General features: G+C 43.6%; 1 protein-coding gene across 2 annotated transcripts in view; it reads left to right on the top strand.

Moving 5' to 3' along the window:
- The window catches only part of SCUBE1 (signal peptide, CUB domain and EGF like domain containing 1), a 180,358-nt gene that overhangs the window by 93,842 nt on the left and 66,588 nt on the right, over nucleotides 1–19,928 (top strand). The window contains exons 7-8 of one of the 2 annotated variants that reach the window (XM_033148315.1): nucleotides 1,796–1,885; nucleotides 19,244–19,360. In XM_033148315.1, coding sequence (XP_033004206.1) covers nucleotides 1,796–1,885; nucleotides 19,244–19,360 — 207 coding nt within the window. The remainder of the gene's footprint in view (nucleotides 1–1,795; nucleotides 1,886–19,243; nucleotides 19,361–19,928) is intronic. The other variant, XM_033148316.1, reaches the window with a different exon arrangement.

The following is a 19,928-nucleotide window of genomic DNA, read 5'->3' as shown; positions in this document are numbered from 1 at the left end:
GTATTCACTGCATGCATCTTATTCTTGGGTTTCTTCTATTTTTATTGTTGAAAGCACCACTAAAACCTTAGAGAGCCATTATAGGGTTGCAAATCTTGGTACAGTTTTTATTGAGAGAAGTGATAATGCTCTGAGATCATGCTCTGATTTCAGGGTGATGCTTATTTGGTCCGGCATATAGAAAAACTGTTGAACTGTTGGAAACTGTACTTTCCCCCTTCCCTTTCTGCAAAGTTATTGTATAATACGACTTTATATTACATTTTCTGTTCCTGTAATTTAAGTCGCATATTGCTGCTTTTGTTGGGTCTTTCACCCTCCTCTTTCTTCTGAGTAGTCCTTTCTCTTAGATATTTTTTAAAACTTTTGTTTTGTTTCCATTTTTATTCCTGCTTTCTGGTGATGGTTCCTGATTGCCTGTCTTGTCTGATACCTGATGTTCATTAATTATTGGAAAAAAAATATTAAAAGAGAAATGAAAAACCTCAAAGCAAAGCCTCTATTGCAGCCTGATCCCATCTAGAACTTGGTTTCTTCTTAGAACAATGTCTTGTTACCCAGCCATTTAGTGTTACCACAGATAAAACCTGCCTCCACTACTTCTGATTCCTTCTCCTATCTACCTATAGTTTGCTGACTTCAGTGGTGTCTGTAACTTGGACATCGCTGCAAGTATGCAAATGTCTGCAATGGCACATAAGTACCCTTTTGTCTAACCCGTTTATTTCTCTTCGTTTTCTTGACTTATCCTCTTATTTTATGTCTGTTGCATGTGAAAAGTCCCCACTTGTGTTTCGTATTTTTCTTTTTAAAGGCAATTCTCCATCCCATATAAATTATTTTAATCGCTTAGCCTCTGCTCCCTGTATTGCTTCTCTCCCCCCCCCCCCGCCATGTACGAGACCTTTCATTCACTCCATCATCTGTTCCCATCCTTGCAAACAGATTGTTTAGGTATATTTCTAAGTATTGCATAACTTAACTTCTTATAATGCTGGATAGGAGCTTTCCATAGAAAGGACACCAGAACCTACCTGCAGGGTGTCCTGTGCTAACAATGCCCCCCGCCCCCGCTTAACTGCATGCTTCTAAAAATTACTAGACTATTCTTGTGACATCTTTTTTCTAGCATTGAATGTTTAGCTAGTCGTGTTCCATAGACAAGCAGGCAACCAGCACTGCCCAACTGAATTGTTTTGTTTTTTTATATTTGTTTTTACGGTTGTTGTTTTTAAAAAATTTGCATGCAGTTTTTGTTTTTGATACACTGTGTCAACATGCACAAAGCTGTCATGTTCCCATGCCCATCCATCACCGGATTCTCTTAGCTCTGTTCTGTGTTCAGTATCCTTGTTGCCAGCTGTGTTCAAAAGCTGCCACCTACCTCTCCGCCTGCAGCTACTTCCATTGTCTTTTCTCCTTTTCGTTTTTTTAACAATGTGTTGAACTTGAAACCTTATCATTTAAATTTCTTAATTAACACCGATCTGGGGCACCTTCTCTTTTGTGTTTGTGTTATGACTAGCGTGAGACCAGCTTAATATGTGTTTGCTGGCTAATTACTTTGTTTTTCATCATCATTTTCTTCTGCCCCCCTCCTCCACTCCCTCCTTCCCACCAGCATACTTTTATTTATTTCTGGGATTTCAAATGGAATTAACTCTCTAAATGGGGTTTTAGTGCTTTCATGCTTCTTGGCTTTGGTTGCACCAGGCTAAGAAACTTTCTTCAGCAGTGGAAAATTGGGCTTTTCATTAACCAACTGCTCCATGTTTGTCCCTTACTTGTGTTTTAGAGAAGGATGAGGCTGCAATTGAGAGTTCTGAGTTCAATGCCACGTCAGTAGCTGATGTGGACAAGCGGGTGAAACGGCGGCTACTTATGGGTAACACTTTTCTTCCACTTCCTTTGATGTGCTCTCAACTTTTGTCTCTTGTGTGTATGGGGGTGTGGGGGTGTGTTTCGAGTATTTCTGTTTTTAATTTGTTCATCTGTTTGCTGAGGTCACAATTCGTTTTAGAATCCTGATCTTTCATCGAAAAGTTCATTTCCCATTTTAAATCTATTCTCTCTCCACCCAAACCCCTCCAGTACTGTAGCTTTAATGTCGAAAGACTTTGGTGCAAAGAAGAGAATCTTTGCCACTAACCTTATTTACCTTTTGCACGTCTGATTTTCACATGTGGCTTTTGTGTTTCTGTGAGTAAAAATCGACCCAAGTAGGTCACGTAAGCTTCCTCGCTCAGCGTTACCCTTTGTAGCAAGTTCCAATGATATAAAATGCTTGATTTCATTCTTTTTGTACTTTTGGTTTAAAATATTCATACCCTTGCTTGAAATAATTTATGTCCTCAGGATTTGGAATTGTTGGAAGTATTTCCCCCTCCCCCATTGGGCACTTTTCTTTCAAAAAAACCCCACCCCAAACCATACAGTGGTACCTCCGGTTGCAAACAGGATCCGTTCCGGAGTCCCGTTCGCAATGTGAAAAGCCCGCAAGCTGAAGCACCATATCTGCGCATGTGCGCGGGGCGATTTAGTGCCTACTGCGCATGTGCAAACAGCGCAACCCGGAAGTAACCCTTTCCGGTACTTCCGGGTCGCCGCGGGACGCAACCTGAAAAAACGTAACAAGTAGCGGACGTAACATGAGGTATGACTGTACATTTTTTAAAAAGAAGCATTTTGCAGAATTATTGATCATTTGAAATTGATACTTGCGTAGGCAAGTAGGTCTGTGCTACCTGCCAAGGTTGTGTTTCTTCCTGGGTGAAGCTGAATCAAAGGTTTTCATGCCTCTCCCTTGCCCAATCTCACATGGATGGAAACTGGTCCAGCGTAGGATGAATATGTTGCTGGCCTCGCGTTTCTTTGCTCCAGAACACATACCGTGTTTCTCATAAAATAAGACACCGTCTTATATTTATTTTACTTAAGAAAATAAGCTTATGGCTTATTTTCGGGGGTGTCTTATTTTTTTTTAATTAAGTACTGTATAGTTCTGGGCACCTGCCTCCTCTTGCCGCGGCCGGTGTTGCTGCTGCTTGGTCCAGCTGTCTTGGGGCGGGCACACGGCCCTGCTTGGCGCCGACCCGGCAGGCCACCTCCTCCTCCTGCTGACTCCCGGAGGCTCGGGGCGGTGGGCGCCGACCTGGCAAGCCTCCTCCTCTTCCTGCTGCGGCTTGGCGCCCGGAACTGGCTGTTGGTGCTGCTGCTGAAGTACTGGCAAAGTGCCCAGCAGCGCCATGCGGAGCACCCTGAGCCGCGACAGGAGGAGGAGGAAGCGGCTTGCCGGGTCGGCGCCCAGCAGCGCCGCACGGAGCGCCCCGAGACGCAGCGGCAGGAGGGCGAGGAGGCGGCTTGCCGGGTTGGCGCCCAGCAGCGCCGCACGGAGCGCCCCGAGACGCGCCAGCAGGAGGAGGAGGAAGCGGCTTGCCGGGTCGGCGCCCAGCAGCGCCGCACGGAGCGCCCCGAGACGCGGCGGCAGGAGGGCGAGGAGGCGGCTTGCCGGGTCGGCGCCCAGCAGCGCCGCACGGAGCGCCCCGAGACGCGGCGGCAGGAGGGCGAGGAGGCGGCTTGCCGGGTCGGCGCCCAGCAGCGCTGCACTGAGCGCCCCGAGCCTCCGGAAGCCAGCAGGAGGAGGAGGCGGCTCGTGCTGCGTCCCGCTGGCACGTGGCTCCAGGCGGCTTATTTTCGGGGTATGTCTTATATTTTTGGATTGCTTCAAAATCCTGCCATGGCTTATATTATAGGCACGTCTTATATTATGAGAAACACGGTAATATCGGAAATGAACAGTTTTGTTATAATATAAACCCATTGTGTTGCAATTTAAGGAGGTGGTTGGTTAATGAACACCTTCAAGAATTGATCGTTACTTATTCCATTTGTATTCTGCCGCTCAGTCAGAAGGCTCTCAATTGATGATTGCTCCTGCGATTCGTTGTACAAATAAAAAGGGATATTCCTGTTCGTTTGATGAAAGTGTGAATTGTGTGTACAATCTGTATGTCGTTTCTTCTATCAGTCTGCCTTTTCTAGGTTTAGCAAGAGGCTCACCACACTCTTGCTTCTGTCAGACATGTATTTGCAACTGAATTTGGATTGTTGATTGCAGCCACAGATTCTTTTGTGGGGGGATCCCCCCCCTTGAAGTCTTACAACACTGTGTTGCTGATTTTAGTTACGACTTCTACACATTTTCTACGGAGCTCAATCAAAAATTGTATTGAGCATTACATTACTTTACTTGTAGAGTCATAGAATTTGAAGCAAGCGAGGGTGACACAAAAATTTTTTTTTTGTCCCTTCATCTTACAAACATCAAGCATTTTGCAAGTTGAAAGAAAAAGGTTAAAATAAGCCTCCTTTCAGTTTTTTGGCAGCCACTGAATGGCCTTTCTGAATATTCTTTGTGATACAGAGAAATAATTGCAAGTAAATTGCATGATTGCAAAATATCCCCCCCCCCCCGTTCTTTTTATAGCCAGTGTACACACACTTTGCACAGAGTGAGATGGTTGAATTCTGAACTGTACCAGAATTCCATCACCTCATAATACATCGATTTCCTAACTATGGGCAGCAGTTGCAATATAAATGTCCGGTTGCAATTCCAGCAACCTAAATACTTATCATCTGTCTGAAAGGTAGGCTGGTCCTTAGTTATGTGAAATATTTGATAAAACATTACCAACATGATAAAATCCACTGATTCTTTATGAATAGATGTTTCATTTTAATAAGGATGAGGAATTTGTAGGAAGGCATACAGATGAAGAAATATTTATGTCCATTCATCATTCAAGGTGGGAGTTAAGCTGGCAACAAGTTTAGATGGTTAGGAATGCATAGCATGTATCATCTTCAGAGGCGGGGGCTAGCGGCTTCAGATTTTTAAGTTCTCAGAGCAAAAATTTAAACTTAATTAATGCTGAGGAATTGCAAAGAGGCAACGGTGGAGAGGATATGAAGTTTGTTCTAGACACTCATGTTTGTTTGTTTGTTTATTACATTTATATACCACCTTTGTTTTCTAAGGATCTCAAGGTGGTGTTCCCTGTTTCATCCTCACAACAAATAGATACAACAGTTGACTTTTACAGTGTAATCCTATGAATGTTTATTTAAAAGTCCCGTTGCATTTAATGTAATTTGTGCCCTTGTAAATGTGTATAGCATCGCAACCTTATGATGAACTCAGATCGAAATGTCGCTTTATTAAAATGATAAATAAATAAGGCTAAGAAACAGATTCCGAAGCTTAACGCCTTATCAGCATATCCCGTAATTATGTAACTTCTGCACATGGATTGACAATAAAAATTCCAGAAGTCAACCATTTTTAAAGGGACTTTAGGACTCTATCCAAATAACAGGTTGTCTCCTGAGCCCCATTATGCTTTGAAATAAATGGCACATTTGACACACACAATAATAATGAATAATGCAACCCATTAAAATGTACGAATCAGGTCAGTAGCTCATTTAGCCCAGCATCTTGTTCTCACAGTGGCCAACCAGGTGCCTGTTCAAAACCTGCAAGCAAGACCGGAGCCCAACAGCACTCTCCCTTCCTGCCTCGGTAGTTCAACTATGTGCTGTGTGAAGAACTGTTTTTTCTTGCCTGTCCTGAATCCGCCCCACATTCAGCTTCCCTGGACATCCACAATATCCATTTTCACTGGATGTTCATTTTCACTGGACGTCCATCTTGATTTTCTCAGTCCGCTTCCTCCACGCTGTGCATAATTGGATACACTTCTTACTCACATCTTCTCTAAATAAAAAGCCTTTTTCAGTAGAGGTTTTCCATACCTGCAGCTACTGAAGTAGTCAGCCCAAAGAAACCTTAACAATTCTCCTTGCTATCTTTTTCAGAAGACTCTTTCTTACTATTTCAGGAACGTTTTTAGGTGCATACAGATGACCAGTTTATGACAAGAGCCAGTGTGGTGTAGTGGTTAAGAGTGGTAGACTCGTAATCTGGGGAACTGGGTTCGTGTCTCCACTCCTCCACATGCAGCTGCTGGGTGACCTTGGGCTAGTCACACTTCTTTGAAGTCTCTCAGCCCCACTCACCTCACAGAGTGTTTGTTGTGGGGGAGGAAGGGAAAGGAGAATGTTAACCGCTTTGAGACTCCTTCGGGTAGTGAAAAGCGGGATATCAAATCCAAACTCTTCTTCTTCTTCTTCTGGGGGCTTGCCTGCTTCTAAAAATGTGTAAAAAAAAATTCCTTCCAGTAGCACTTTAGAGACCAACTAAGTTTGTTCTTGGTCTGAGCTTTCGTGTGCATGCACACTTCTTCAGATACACTGAAACAGAAGTCACCAGACCCTTATATATAGTGAGAGAGAGGGGAGGAGTATTACTCAGAAGGGTGGTGGGAATGGCAGACCAACACGGCTACCTACCTGTATCTAAAAATGTGTGTAAGAGTGCATCAGTACAGGTGACCAGGAATAACTCTGTAGCCTTTTGTGGCTTTCATTACTCCACTCCTGGCCATGGAGAAAACCCATCCTTCCTTGCCCTGCCATATTGCTTTATCACTGCTCCCTGATCCTTCATTATGGAAGTAGATGGCAAATATATTCTCACAGTCCTAAAGCATTATTCATACTGATGGCATCATTTCAAAGAGGTCAGTACAATGTTTCCCCCATATTTGGTTTTGTTCTTTTTCTCTTAAAAAGAATATCAAATTGCTTTTAAGCTGACAAAGTCCTCTGCTGCAGGACTGTTAAACCTGCAAAACAATCTGTTGTGTGTAATTTCACACTTTAGAATTCCCCTTGTGACAGAATTCGCACAGAAATGTCACATCAGGGATGTGACTACAGATTATTGTTTTAAAATCAAAACAAAAAGCTAAGGCGCAAGTCAGCAATAGGCTGGTTATTAGGGTTAAATCTACAAGATCTTGCTATTGGCTGGAGCAGGACTCCTTTTAAAGTTTTTCTCTCCTGTCCTTTCCTGTTTCTACTCATGTTTCTACCCAGTTTCAAGCAACTATCAGCCTGCAAATATAGTGAGTGGGAATTTTATTTATATATTACTATTTTCTCCAAAACATACTTATATTAATAAACTTACATTAATATTTTACAATAACTCACAAAGTAGCAAATATGTACATCTTTTGAAATACATGAACAATTGGAATAAAAACCTCATGCTTTATATTTAAATCTAAAGCCATGGGGGGAAAGGAAGGAAGACAATCTGATGTGAGATACCCATGTAGCAGAAGTTGCCCCCAGTTCTGTTCACCACACAGAGGCTGCTTAAGGTCCAGAATAGTTTACTGCTATAGAAGATAAGGCTTCAGTAAACAGTTCCAGACATTGATATATACAGGTGAAACTCAAAAAATTAGAATATCGTTGAAAAGTTCATTTATTTCAGTAATTTAACTTAAAAGGTGGAACTAATATATGAGATAGACTCAAGACATGCAAAGCAAGATGTGTCAAGCCTTTATTTGTTATAATTGTGATGATTATGGCGTACAGCTGATGAAAACCCCAAATTCAGTGCAGTACTCAATCCATAACATCTGCAAAGGGTTCCTGAGCCTTTAAATGATCTCTCAGTCTGGTTCAGTAGGAATCACAATCATGGGAAAGGCTGCTGACCTGACAGTTGTGCAGAAAACCATCATTGAGACCCTCCATAAGAAGGGAAAGCCTCAAAAGGTAATTGCAGAAGAAGTTGGATGTTCCCAAAGTGCTGTATCAAAGCACATTAATGGAAAGTTATGCAGAAGGGGAAAGTGTGGAAGAAAAAGGTGCACAAGCAGCAGGGATGACTACAGCCTGGAGAGGATTGTCAGGAAAAGACTATTCAAACGTGTTGGGGACTTTCACAAGGAGTGGACTGAGGCTGGAGTTAGTGCATCCAGAGCCACCACACACAGACGGATCCTGGAGATGGGCTTCAGATGTCGTATTCCTCTTGTCAAGCCACTCCTGAACAAGAAACAATGTCAGAAGCGTCTTACCTGGGTTAAAGAAAAAAAGAACCGGTCTGTTGCTCAGTGGTCCCAAGTCCTCTTCTCTGATGAGGGCAACTTTTGCATCTCATTTGGAAACCAAGGACCCAGAGTCTGGAGGAAGAATGGGGAGGCACACAATGCCAGATGCTTGAAGTCCAGTGTGAAGTTTCCACAGTCTGTGTTGATTTGGGGAGCCATGTCAGCTGCTGGTGTTGGTCCACTGTGTTGGTCAACGCAGCCGTCTACCAGGAGATTTTGGAGCACTTCATGCCTCCTTCTGCAGATGAGTTTTATGGGGATGCTGACTTCATTTTCCAGCAGGACTTGGCACCTGCCCACACTGCCAAAAGTACCAAAACCTGGTTCAATGCCCATGGGATTACTGTGCTTGATTGGCCAGCAAACTCGGCTGACCTGAACCCCATAGAGAATCTATGGGGCATTGCCAAGAGAAAGATGAGAGGCATGAGACCGAGCAATGCAGAAGAGCTGAAGGCCGCTATTGAAGCATCCTGGTTGTCCATAACCCCTCAGCAGTGCCACAGGCTGATAGCATCCATGCCACGCCGCATTGAGGCAGTAATTGATGCAAAAGGGGCCCAAACCAAGTACTGAGTACATATGCATGCTTCTACTTTTCAGAGGTCCAATATTGTTCTATTTGCAATCCTTGTTTTGTTGATTTCATTTAATATTCTAATTTTCTGAGATTGTGAATTTGGGGTTTTCATCAGCTGTACGCCATGATCATCACAATTATAACAAATAAAGCCTTGACATATCTCGCTTTGCATGTCATGAGTCTATCTCATATATTAGTTTCATCTTTTAAGTTGAATTACTGAAATAAATGAACTTTTCCACGTTATTCTAATTTTTTGAGTTTCACCTGTACATACAACTTGTAGGCTTTGCAGATACAGATACAGATATATACAAGTACAGCGTATTTCTTGCTTTAGCAATTCAAGACTTCAGCTTACTTCTCAAAATTGGCCCCAACACTCGAAAGGCCCTGGACCCACTGAGCTGATATGCATTAATCACTTATATGGGCGGCACTGTGCCATTTTCATAGCAACTAGCTTGGCTGACCATGCACCTGCTGGCTTATCTCATACACGGAGTGCTTTACAATCATGAAGGAAATTAACCCCTTCCTCCATGTCCAGTTATGCCAACACTGACATGTCTACCACACAATGACATTTGACACCAGGTAGATCAAATTCAAAGGAAGAACCAAGCGAACAGGAGTGTGTTCCCAATTCTCCCTTTCTCTCTTTGCAGGTGCAATTTAAAGTCAGGCCACACTTTCCATGTCAAGGTAATAGAAAAAGGTACCAAATTCAGAAAAACACTGAATTCTACCAGAAGATGGAAAGGAAGAATTGCAAGTGCACTTAGGTGAAATAAGGAGGCATGGTGGGCCAGGGGGTCCCCAGTGCTGCCCTAAGTCAACATAACTACCCAATGCAGCAGCACACCCTTGCCCCCGACCCCAGCTAGCAGTGAAGGGCAAGGATCCCAAGGGCATGTTGTTTAATGCCAACTCACAACCACCTTGTCAGCATCACCAGCCTGTGAAAACTGAAACAATCCCACAAAACATAGCTTGGTGGGGCTTTAGAAGCCTCACTTAGGTCTGTATCAGTCATGGCATCTAGCTTTCTACGAAGGCGAGGGGTTTTGTTCTCAAAGTGGTCCCTGAGGTGCCCTAGGCTCCATCGACCAATACAAGTGTCAGCACCCTATGGACTACCCTGAAGAGTTCTGCAAGACCCCCTTTGTTGCTTTTGCCACCACAGTAGGAACAATTATGTGCTCTAGCTAATGTTCAGTCATCTTCACAGTGGGACTTCTACTACCTGTGCTGTAGTTGTCACCTGGCCTGATTTCACATATAGCTCCCCAATATACCTGGGAGTGATCCAGTGTCAGAGAGGGTGCTCGGGAGTGATAATTTCGCCTGCCCTCTGCTTCTTCCAGTTCCATAGGAAGATGAGGGCCTCAGCATCCACCAGTTCTAGCCACCAGAAATTCTCCAGGGTATTCAGCCATCCATTGGAATCCATAAATCTACTGTCATCCTAATTTGCCCCCTACTACTATGGAAGAAGTTGGTTCTGCTAGCCCAGGAAGTGTTCTGATCATGACAATGGAGTCACAGAAACCTCCTTATTTCCAGACCGTCAACTGGGGCAAAAAACAAATTGAGGATATGACCTGAACTTTGGTTGGCCTGGTGGTCACTTGAAACAGCTCCATGGTTGTCACAGAGGCCATGAAAACCTGAGCCAGACCAAACACAGCAGCTTCAGCATGGACATCAAAAGCCCCCAGGACAATAATCCAGAGACCACCTCTACCAGCTCAGTCAACAAGGTGGTTGATAGACCAGTAGCACTTCCAGTCTTTAGCCTGACACCAGACACAGGCCCTCAGATGGTGAGGTCTCCTGATGAGCAGAATAGAAGATCTGAGGACTATGCACAGTGGCTTCTAAAACTTGGGTCCAAATGTTGTTGAACTACAACTCCCATCATCCCTAGCTAGCAGAAACAGTGGTCAGGAATGATGGGAATTGTAGTCCAATAGCAGCTGGGGACACATTTTGGAGAAACACTGGACTATGTCAACACACAGTCAACCTTCCAATCTTTGCAGCTTCTGCCCTGAGTACATAGGCAAGCAAGGCTGCGAAAGGTTCACTCCTCCCAGCTTGCCCACTCAGGTATTGGTGATAAACACTAGGTCAGCTCCTTCATGCTCTATCAAGTTGTGGATGAGCAAGATATTATTATGAACCAACTTGGCATTCACTAACAGATCAGTCAAACTGGATGGTGTTATGGTTGTAGAGCAACCAGGAGCTTGATGCTGCAGGTGAAAAAGAAGAGGGAACCATGTACAAGCATCTCTTATTATGGAATTCTCTCCGCCCAGGGCCATACCTACCTGAACCCATGATTGCTGGGATAGAAGAGGCACCTCCATTTCTTCCCAACCCCACACTTCCCAGACACATAGCAAAGATACAAATTCATTATCACACAGCCATCTATGAAGTACCAAAATGTCTTCTACTAATGATAAGCCAAGGGAACCAGGTGGCGCTGTGGGTTAAACCACAGAGTCTAGGGCTTGCCGATCAGAAGGTCGGCGGTTTGAATCCCTGCAACGGGGTGAGCTCCTGTTGTTCGGTCCCAGCTCCTGCCCACCTAGCAGTTCGAAAGCACGTCAAAGTGCAAGTAGATAAATAGGGACCGCTCTGACGGGAAGGTAAACGGCGTTTCCGTGCGCTGCTCTGGTTCGCCAGAAAGTGGCTTTGTCATGCTGGCCACATGACCCGGAAACTGTCTGCAGACAAACACCGGCTCCCTTGGCCTATAGAGCGAGATGAGCGCCGCAACCCCAGAGTCGGACACGACTGGACCTGATGGTCAGGGGTCCCTTTACCTAATGATAAGCCAAACCATGGGTTAGTTCCTGGTAGGAATAGAGGAAGAGAAAAGTGGCTATGATTTTTCTTCCTCTGTACCAGCATACACACATTCACATTCAAACCATAGTTCAGCTTAACAGTGGTTTAAAGTGGTGTGTGAACGAGGCCAGTGGCTGATTTCTTTACATCACTCTGAATATTGAAGAAGGATTGCAACTCCTTTCAAATATTCATCCCTTAATTCTAAATGTGTGAAATAGTCAAACTTAGCATTTGTATGCTGCTTCAGAGCATTCAAAGGATTGTACAGTTTGAACATTAGCAAAGGGAGAGACGAGAGAGAGGTGGGGGAGGAAAGGTTGAGCAGTGGCAACGGCAGAATAAAATGCACTGATGCATGTAACATGGTGCTTCTTGAGCCTGGAGTTAGAAATGTGGGAGAGACATTTCAAAAGTAATAATATTGGTGATTCGTTTCACTCCAGTTAGGCAATAACTAATGGTTCAAGGAAGGGGTTAGTTTTGAGGAGAGATTTGAAGAAAATGAGAGAGGGCAAAAAGTACAGATTCTTCCCTACTTGCCTTTTGAATTTAATGATGATGGGGGGAACCTCAAGTATCTCGAAGTCGATGCTCATGCTTTAGCCGTTACAAAATGACAGCATCCTATGATAAATGTGAATTTTCTTCCAAATTAAATAGGGCCTCGTTGTTAAAAGTTGAAATGTGTTGCTTGAGCTTAACATGTAGTTTGCTCACAAATATTGATGGTGCCAGACTTCAAGAATGATAAAACAAGAAATTTTTGGCAGCTTCATTGCTGCATGAACCTTTTGCCCAGTTCTGCTGGATGCTTCGTGGTTTTGTTCCATTATTGGTTTCATATATGGTTTCAAACTGCCAAAGCAAGCATTCGGGAGACTGCTTTTCACTGGTTTCTGAAAACCATAAAATCACCTCAAATTCTCAAGATTGTTAGATCAAAACCACAGAAAATGGATCCAGATAGGCAGCATTCAACGTTTTCAGGCCATGCACATTTGGAAGACATTTCAGTTGGCTACTTCTGCAAAATTGAGATCTGGCTATAGCTTGCTCACAGCCTTGAGACTTCCCATAACGAACATAAGAAGAGTCCTCCTGGATCAAGGTCAATGGCCCATCTACTCCAGCCTCCTGGTCTCCCAGACGCCTCTGAGAAGCCCACAAGTAGGACCTCTGTAGAACAGCACTGTTCCTGCTTCTGATTAATAGGAACCGGTATTCAGAAGCGAACTGCCTCCTACAACCATTGTGGCTAGTAGCCACTGACAGCCTTATCCCCCATGAGTTTGTCTAATCTGTTAAAGTCATCCTAGTTGATAGCCCTTTCAATCTGTTGTAGAAGCAAATTCCATACTTTAACTAGGTACTGTGGAAATAAGTACTTATTTCTGCCTGTCCTGATAGTTCCAACGTTCAACTTTGTTAGATGACTCTGGTTTCTGGTGTTATGTGTGTGAGAGAGAGAAAAAACACTTTCTCCACACCATATGATAGAGGTGCACATTTTATGCACCTCTATCATGTACCCCCTTTTTATCTAAAGTAAAAAGACCCCAAAGTTGTAACCTTCCGTATAGAGGAATTCCTCCACCCCCTTAATCATTTTGCTTGTACTTTTCTAAACCCTTTCCAACTCTACAATGCCCTTTCGGAGGTTCAGTCAGCAGAACTCCTACTGTTCTCACATCATAGATTGGTATAATGGCATGATGATTTGGCAGTTCTATTTTCAATCCCATTCCTAATGATTCCTGAAATAATTTGCCTTTTTTGCTGCTGCTTCTGCTAAGTTAGCACCTTCATGACACTGTCACTGCAGGTTCAGATCTCACTAGCATGTATGGGAAATTAGGAGTTTTTTGGGCCCCAGGTGTGCATAACTTTACATTGAATTTCATTTGCTGTTTTACTGGCCTGTTCTCTCAGTTTGGACTGATTCTTTTGGCATGCCTCATAATCCCTTTTTTGTTTTAACCACCCTGAACAATTCAGTCATAGCTGTCAACTTTTCCCTTTTCTTGCGAGGAATCCTATTGGAATAAGGGAATTTCCCTTTAAAAAAAGGGAAAAATTGACAGCTATGAATTCAGTACCATCAGTGAACTTGGCTGCCTCACTGCTCACCCTTCACTCTAGATCCTGGGTAGCCAATGTTGTGCCCTTTAGATGCTATAGGACTACAACTCCCATCTGTCCCTACCAGCATGGACAGTGGTCAAGGGTTATGGGAGTTGTAGTCCAACAACATCTGGAGAGCACTGTGTTGACTACACCAACAATTATCATTAATGAACAATTTGTGTGTGGAACAACTAAGCCTCTCATCATTGTTGATCTTTTTTATTATTTTTGTAAACCGCTTTGGGTGTTAATTTTCTTTACAATCAAGCACTTTATAAATTTTACAAAATGAAAATAAATATATATATTGTATAGATTTATAAACGTATGCTTTCCCCACAAATAGCCTCCACAAAGAGGCTTACAGAGTAGAATAGCCAAACTAGTGTAGACACCTTATAAAACAATACTGCAAAGCCTCATAAAAACAAGTTGAAATACAAAGCACAGTTGCAGTACATTAAGCAACATTAAAAACCCTCAGTAAAGACCAGCAAAGATAAAAAGCAGAACAATCACACTTTCAAAACTCCAGAACAGCACCAGCAATTAAAAGCAGATTGAAATAGATAAATATTTAAAGGCCACGTGAAAGCGACTAAAGAGGTGGCCAGAATCACACCCGGGGCGGGGAGGGGGGGGAGTTCTACAAAGTAGCTACAGGATTACTACTATTTTCTCGTTTTGTATCTAGATCCCAAATTAAAACCTGGATTTCAAATGTTTCTAAAGGTATGGAAGTCTTTGGGTTAGGAGCTGGTTTCACCATGACATCTAAGTGCAGCACACCAGCCAAACATTGCATTTTGCAAGGCTTTCAACAACTCTTGTTTTGTAGAGTCCGGAAAAAGGCAGCAAGAATTTCCCACACTTCATATTCCCCCCCCCCCAACTCACCCGCTCAGATTTATTCCCTTTCCCATGCTTTCTTTTCAAGTCAAGGCTTTATTGTTACATTTATTGACCTGCAACTGCGGACAGTCATCTCCGATTTCTTCCCATATTGTTGGCATTTATTAAAGGCATAAATCCCTCTGCTTTAACAGAAGAGGGACATTTTGTGAAACTGTTAAAAATAAGAGGAGCTTCCTAGAGCCCCTTCTCTTTCTTTCTTTCTTTCTTTCTTTCTTTCTTAATCAGAATTACTTTTACTTATACACTAGCTGTTACCCTTCAGGTCTACTTATATATTCTGCTAGGGGATCAGGGGAATATTGTTGCATCTACTCATTTTCACTGGCTGTCACCCAGCAATCTGAAACATCGCTGCTTAAGTCATGTTTGACTGAAACCGATGAATTGTCATAAAAGGCTTTTCATAAACCATAGGTACCGGTAATCTATGAGTGTGAGATTTACTACTGGTTGCAGTGCTATGCCAAATGCATAGCTTTTTGTGTTTTTTTCATAATGTAGCCATTTGACATTTCTAATCATTCTGTAATGTTAAACTGCTGGCAGGGGCGGAGCAAGGGGGGCGGTCCGCCTCAAGTTCCAGGGGAGGGGGGTGACACTTTGGCCGACCCCACCCCGCCCCGCCGGGCGTGCCCCGAACGGCGGCATGCCGCCTTTTCCCGCTTCCAGCGGCTATTTTTCGGCGCGAGGGGCGGGTCATCGAGGAGGGGGGCGTCACGCTTGTCGCTGGCATGACACCCCCTCCTCGCTGGCCCACCCCTCGCACAGAAAAAAGCCACTGGAAGGGGGAGGCAATGCGCCCACACGGCTTCCCTTTCCCCCCATCCCAGCGGTTTTTTCGGCGGGGGGTGGGCCAGCGAGGAGGGAGCATCATGCCAGGGACAAGTGTGATGCCCCCTCCTCACTGGCCTGCCCCTCAGGCCGAAAAACAGCTGCTGAAAGGGGGGGAAAGGGAAGCAGGTGGGCCAGCGAGGAGGGGGCATCACACTTGTCGCTGGCATGACACCCCCTCCTCGCTGGCCTGCCCCTCGCACAGAAAAAAGCCGCAGAAAGGGGGGGAAAGGGAAGTTTACCCTTTTCCCCCTTTCCGCGGCATCCACGTGCGTCGTGATGTCACGACAACGTCACAACGCACATGTCGTGCCCCTCCCCCAGGGGGGTGCCTCCACACCGCCCCCCCCCTGGGCAGCACAGAGGCTTCCTATGCCCCTGACTGCTGGTACTCCCAATAAATTGCTTTAGGTAGAAACTTTTCTTAATTCCCTGATTTTTGTATACCTGTTTTTTCTTAGAATTTATTCAGGATTATGTTTCCAATCTATTATAGCTGCTCATAGAAGATGTCCCAGGAAATTTTATTGCATATTCACACATCAGAATTAAACATCAAAATAGACTTATTTGCAAGGGTAAGGAAGACCTACCAAATAAATACAGGGCACATGATTCAGCCTAAGTTAAACCCTTTTAGCGGCCCACTGATTTAAGAACATGTTTAACACCCTCTCATTGAAATTCTTGGAGCTTAAAACAATGCTTAAACTTCGACTAGATCTGCTTTCTAAAGATAATAATGAGTAGGTTGGTGTCCGTATTTCAGCCACGCAGGCAAAAGCAAAACGTGTCCCGTTCTCTTTTAAAATTAATGAATTCTCTACAAGCACATCCTAGTTCTATACTTTTACACTTTTGAGCTCTTGCATGTGTACTGAATCTGCTAAGTCGGGGATTTTTGGCTGGGGGTGTGGCAGTAACGTATACTCATGTCAGAAGTATAAAGTGGATCACAAAGGTCATGAATGGCAAAGAGGTTCAGTTTTGTATAAGATGCTATCCATCTTAAGCCCATGTGCAAATTAATGAACTGAGCCCTATGTGGTTCTTCATGATAAAGCAATTGGTTGGGAACAGAAGAGCAGGCCTGCTCAAAGAGCTGCACCTTTAAAGAAGAATTCTAGGGTTTCTCTCCTCTCTCTTTCTAAACCCATGCCAAATTTCAAACTGCTATTGAAACTCTATTTAATTTCAAAAAGTGGTTTGCATGGGGTCTTACTGTTCAAGAAGAACAGGCTCCAAACCCTGTTATAGACTTCTCTGTATTGTTATATGCTACTTCTTGTTATATCCTAACCTGGATTGTCTGATCAGATACCTGCCAAATAGGTATCTTTGTCTCAGGGTCATGGGTTCGAGTCCCACGTTTGGCAAAGGGTTTCTGCATTGCAGGGGGTTAGACTTAGATGACCATCGGGATCCCTTCCAACTTGACAGTTCAATAAAACATATTGAGTTTGAGCCATATGAATGTCATAACCATTTCAGTTCTATCTAAATACAATGGAATGGAATATGCAAAAGACAAGAGGGCAACACTGATCTGGAACCCCCATGTGGGGGGTTGGCAGGGGAAACGTTGGATGTGGAAAGCGTTAATAACCTCTACTGCTGATCTCTACAATTCTCCTCCAGATTGCCTCTCTTGAAGCTCCTTCACCGTAGAAGTGATTGTTAGAGTTTTATGTAATACGTTGGGTCATAACGTAATTCAAGTCTAACACATCTTGCAGATAATGCAAATAATCCAAGGATCTTTTATAAACACGAGTGAGCTGTTAAGAATGGCTTTATGGAAAGCCTTGGGATGATGAACTGCAATCAGTCACCTTCCAGATTGAAATTTCCTCTGCCACACATGGGAGAAACTTAGAAATACCTTCCACGGAAGGTGGCATTCAACTAAGTTTCACTCAGAGCAACTTATTGAAATTAATGGACGTGCAGTAACTTAGCCATGTTTATTCATTTCAGTGGTGTACTCTGAGTAAAGCTCAGTCTCACAATTGCTAGCAGCATATTGGCATTTATGGCTCTTGTACAGCCGGAAGTAAACATGGTACTGCGTCCTTTGCTAATTTCTTCCTGTAGCATTCAGATTCCTATAGCAAAATGTGTGTCAGGACATCATCGTGCTCTGAGTTTCCCTGTCCCCACCCCCTTGGCTGCCACTTGTGGCAAAAGGGAAACTTGAAGCACATCTCATCCCGGGACTTGTTTTGTAGAGTTAAAAAAGGTAAAGGGACCCCTGACCATCAGGTCCAGTCGTGTCCAACTCTGGGGTTGCGGCGCTCATCTCGCTCTATAGGCCAAGGGAGCCGGTGTTTGTCCGCAGGCAGCTTCAGGGTCATGTGGCCAGCATGACAAAGCCGCTTCTGGCGAACTAGAGCAGCGCACGGAAACGCCGTTTACCTTCCTGCCGGAGCGGTCCCTATTTATCTACTTGCACTTTGACGTGCTTTTGAACTGCTAGGTGGGCAGGAGCTGGGACTGAACAACAGGCGCTCACCCCGTCGTGGGATTCGAACCTCTGACCTTCTGATCGGCAAGCCCTAGACTCTGTGGCTTAACCCACAGCGCCACCTGGGTCCCTGCGTTTTGTAGGGTTAGTAGGTGTTAATAGGGAAGAAAGGAAGAGGAGATGGGGGAAAATGTCTCGTTAAGGACCAAGAAACAACTACTAGATAAAAACACAGTTCTGCCCAATGAGTAAAATCAACACAGTTACTGCTTTTGTTTACTGATTATATAATTCATTTTTACTGCTGCTTATTATTTACTTCACAAACACTATACACTTGCATGTATTCTGCCATTATTATTATTTTATTGTATTGTATTGTATTGTAATGAAGTTGCACTTTTCATGGAATGAGACCTAATACCCATTCCTCATTATTGCAAAAGTTATTTAAAAAAAAAAAGTGTTGCAGCTTTCCCTTCCCTGTGTTTGCCCAACCACCATTTGACATCCTACAAGCACTGGGAAATTTCAATGACACAGCTTGGAATGGGTTCAGTGACCTCAATTATGCCCTCCCCACCCACTCCAAACTCCTTTCAATTTGCAAAAAGCTTTAAGTGGACAAAACCCAGATGCCTTTTGCTTGTAGTTCAGTAAGAACAGATTGGGCATGTAGATTCCTGTCAAAGTGATGTATGTAGTTCATTTTCCATTAACTCTTTCTGTGAATGAAAGGATTTGAAATTTTCAATTTCAAGTCCAGTGCTGTGCTTTGCTTGGCTTTGCTTTTCTGTGGCTCCATCCCCCCAATAGTGTATCAAGAGCAATCTCCCTCACCCCCCCAATGAATATTGAAAGCCATCTCTGGATAATGGCTGATGAGCCATTAAAATATCAGCTCTGCAGAAATCGCAGGGTCTTGGCTCCACATACGTTTTGGGTGGGGAATGAGCGCTTGAGTCTGTTTTAAAATGTAATATGTTATTAGCTGAAGCAGTAGGCTTTCAAATTCTGCATTTAAAAATCTCCCCTATTGTCTAAAGCAATACAGTACTGATTACAATACAGAATACTCTCTTCTTTTTTTTCCTCTTTCTAAATACGTCTATTGGAAGTAAAGCCCATTAATTTCAGTGGGCCTTTCCAGTAAGAAAACAAATTCCTTGGGACTTATTTTCAAGTCAACATGCATACAGTTTGCAGTTGAAGTTTAAGACAGTCATAAAGCCCCCTTGTGATAAACATAAGAGGCACATTGATGTTGCATGCTTAAGGATAGATTGCTTACATGGCTTTGTAACATGCAGGACACTTAGAGGACTACAATGTGTTGTGTTATTCTCTCTCTCTCTCTCTTTCCCTTCTTACTCCTTCCCTCCCTACTCCTTCTCTCTCTTTCTCTGTCTTTCTTTCATTTCTCAGAAACATGTGCTGTCAATAATGGAGGCTGTGACCGCACTTGCAAGGATACAGCAACAGGAGTGCGCTGCAGCTGCCCGGTTGGATTCAACCTACAACCTGATGGGAAAACATGCAAAGGTCAGCTTCTGTTTGCTTTTCAATGCATCATTTCCCTTTAGCAGTTTCAGTACCAGAGGTTAAATGTACAGATATATAATTGACACACAGACCTGAAGGATCTTAACCATGGGTAGGCAAACTAAGGCCCGGGGGCCGGATCCAGCCCAATCGCTTTCTAAATCCGGTCCGGGAATGTTTTACATGAGTAGAATGTGTCCTTTTATTTAAAATGCATCTCTGGGTTATTTGTGGGGCATAGGAATTCGTTCATTTCCCCCCAAAAATATAGTCCGGCCCCCCACAAGGTCTGAGGGACAGTGGACTGGTCCCCTGCTGAAAATGTTTGCTGACCCCTGAACACTGCAATAAGCAATCACAACTTGATTGTATAGTTTCCCCTGCTATCTCTGGTAATTTTTGTTACAAACTGGTTTTTTGTGTTGTGTCCCTGATGTTCTTCTGAATTATCTATTACGGTATGTCCTTTGGATAATTACATTGGTGGGTGAAGAATTACAATAGAAATCTCCCTATATTTTAATTTTTACATAATGCTTCCGAAACCTAGCAAGGGTTTTTTTTTCTG

Source organism: Lacerta agilis, chromosome 5 (genome assembly GCF_009819535.1).
Source record: "Lacerta agilis isolate rLacAgi1 chromosome 5, rLacAgi1.pri, whole genome shotgun sequence".
Taxonomy (NCBI): domain Eukaryota; kingdom Metazoa; phylum Chordata; class Lepidosauria; order Squamata; family Lacertidae; genus Lacerta; species Lacerta agilis.
The sequence above is the reverse complement of the archived record's forward strand: the minus strand, read 5'-3'. Positions and strand labels throughout refer to the sequence as shown.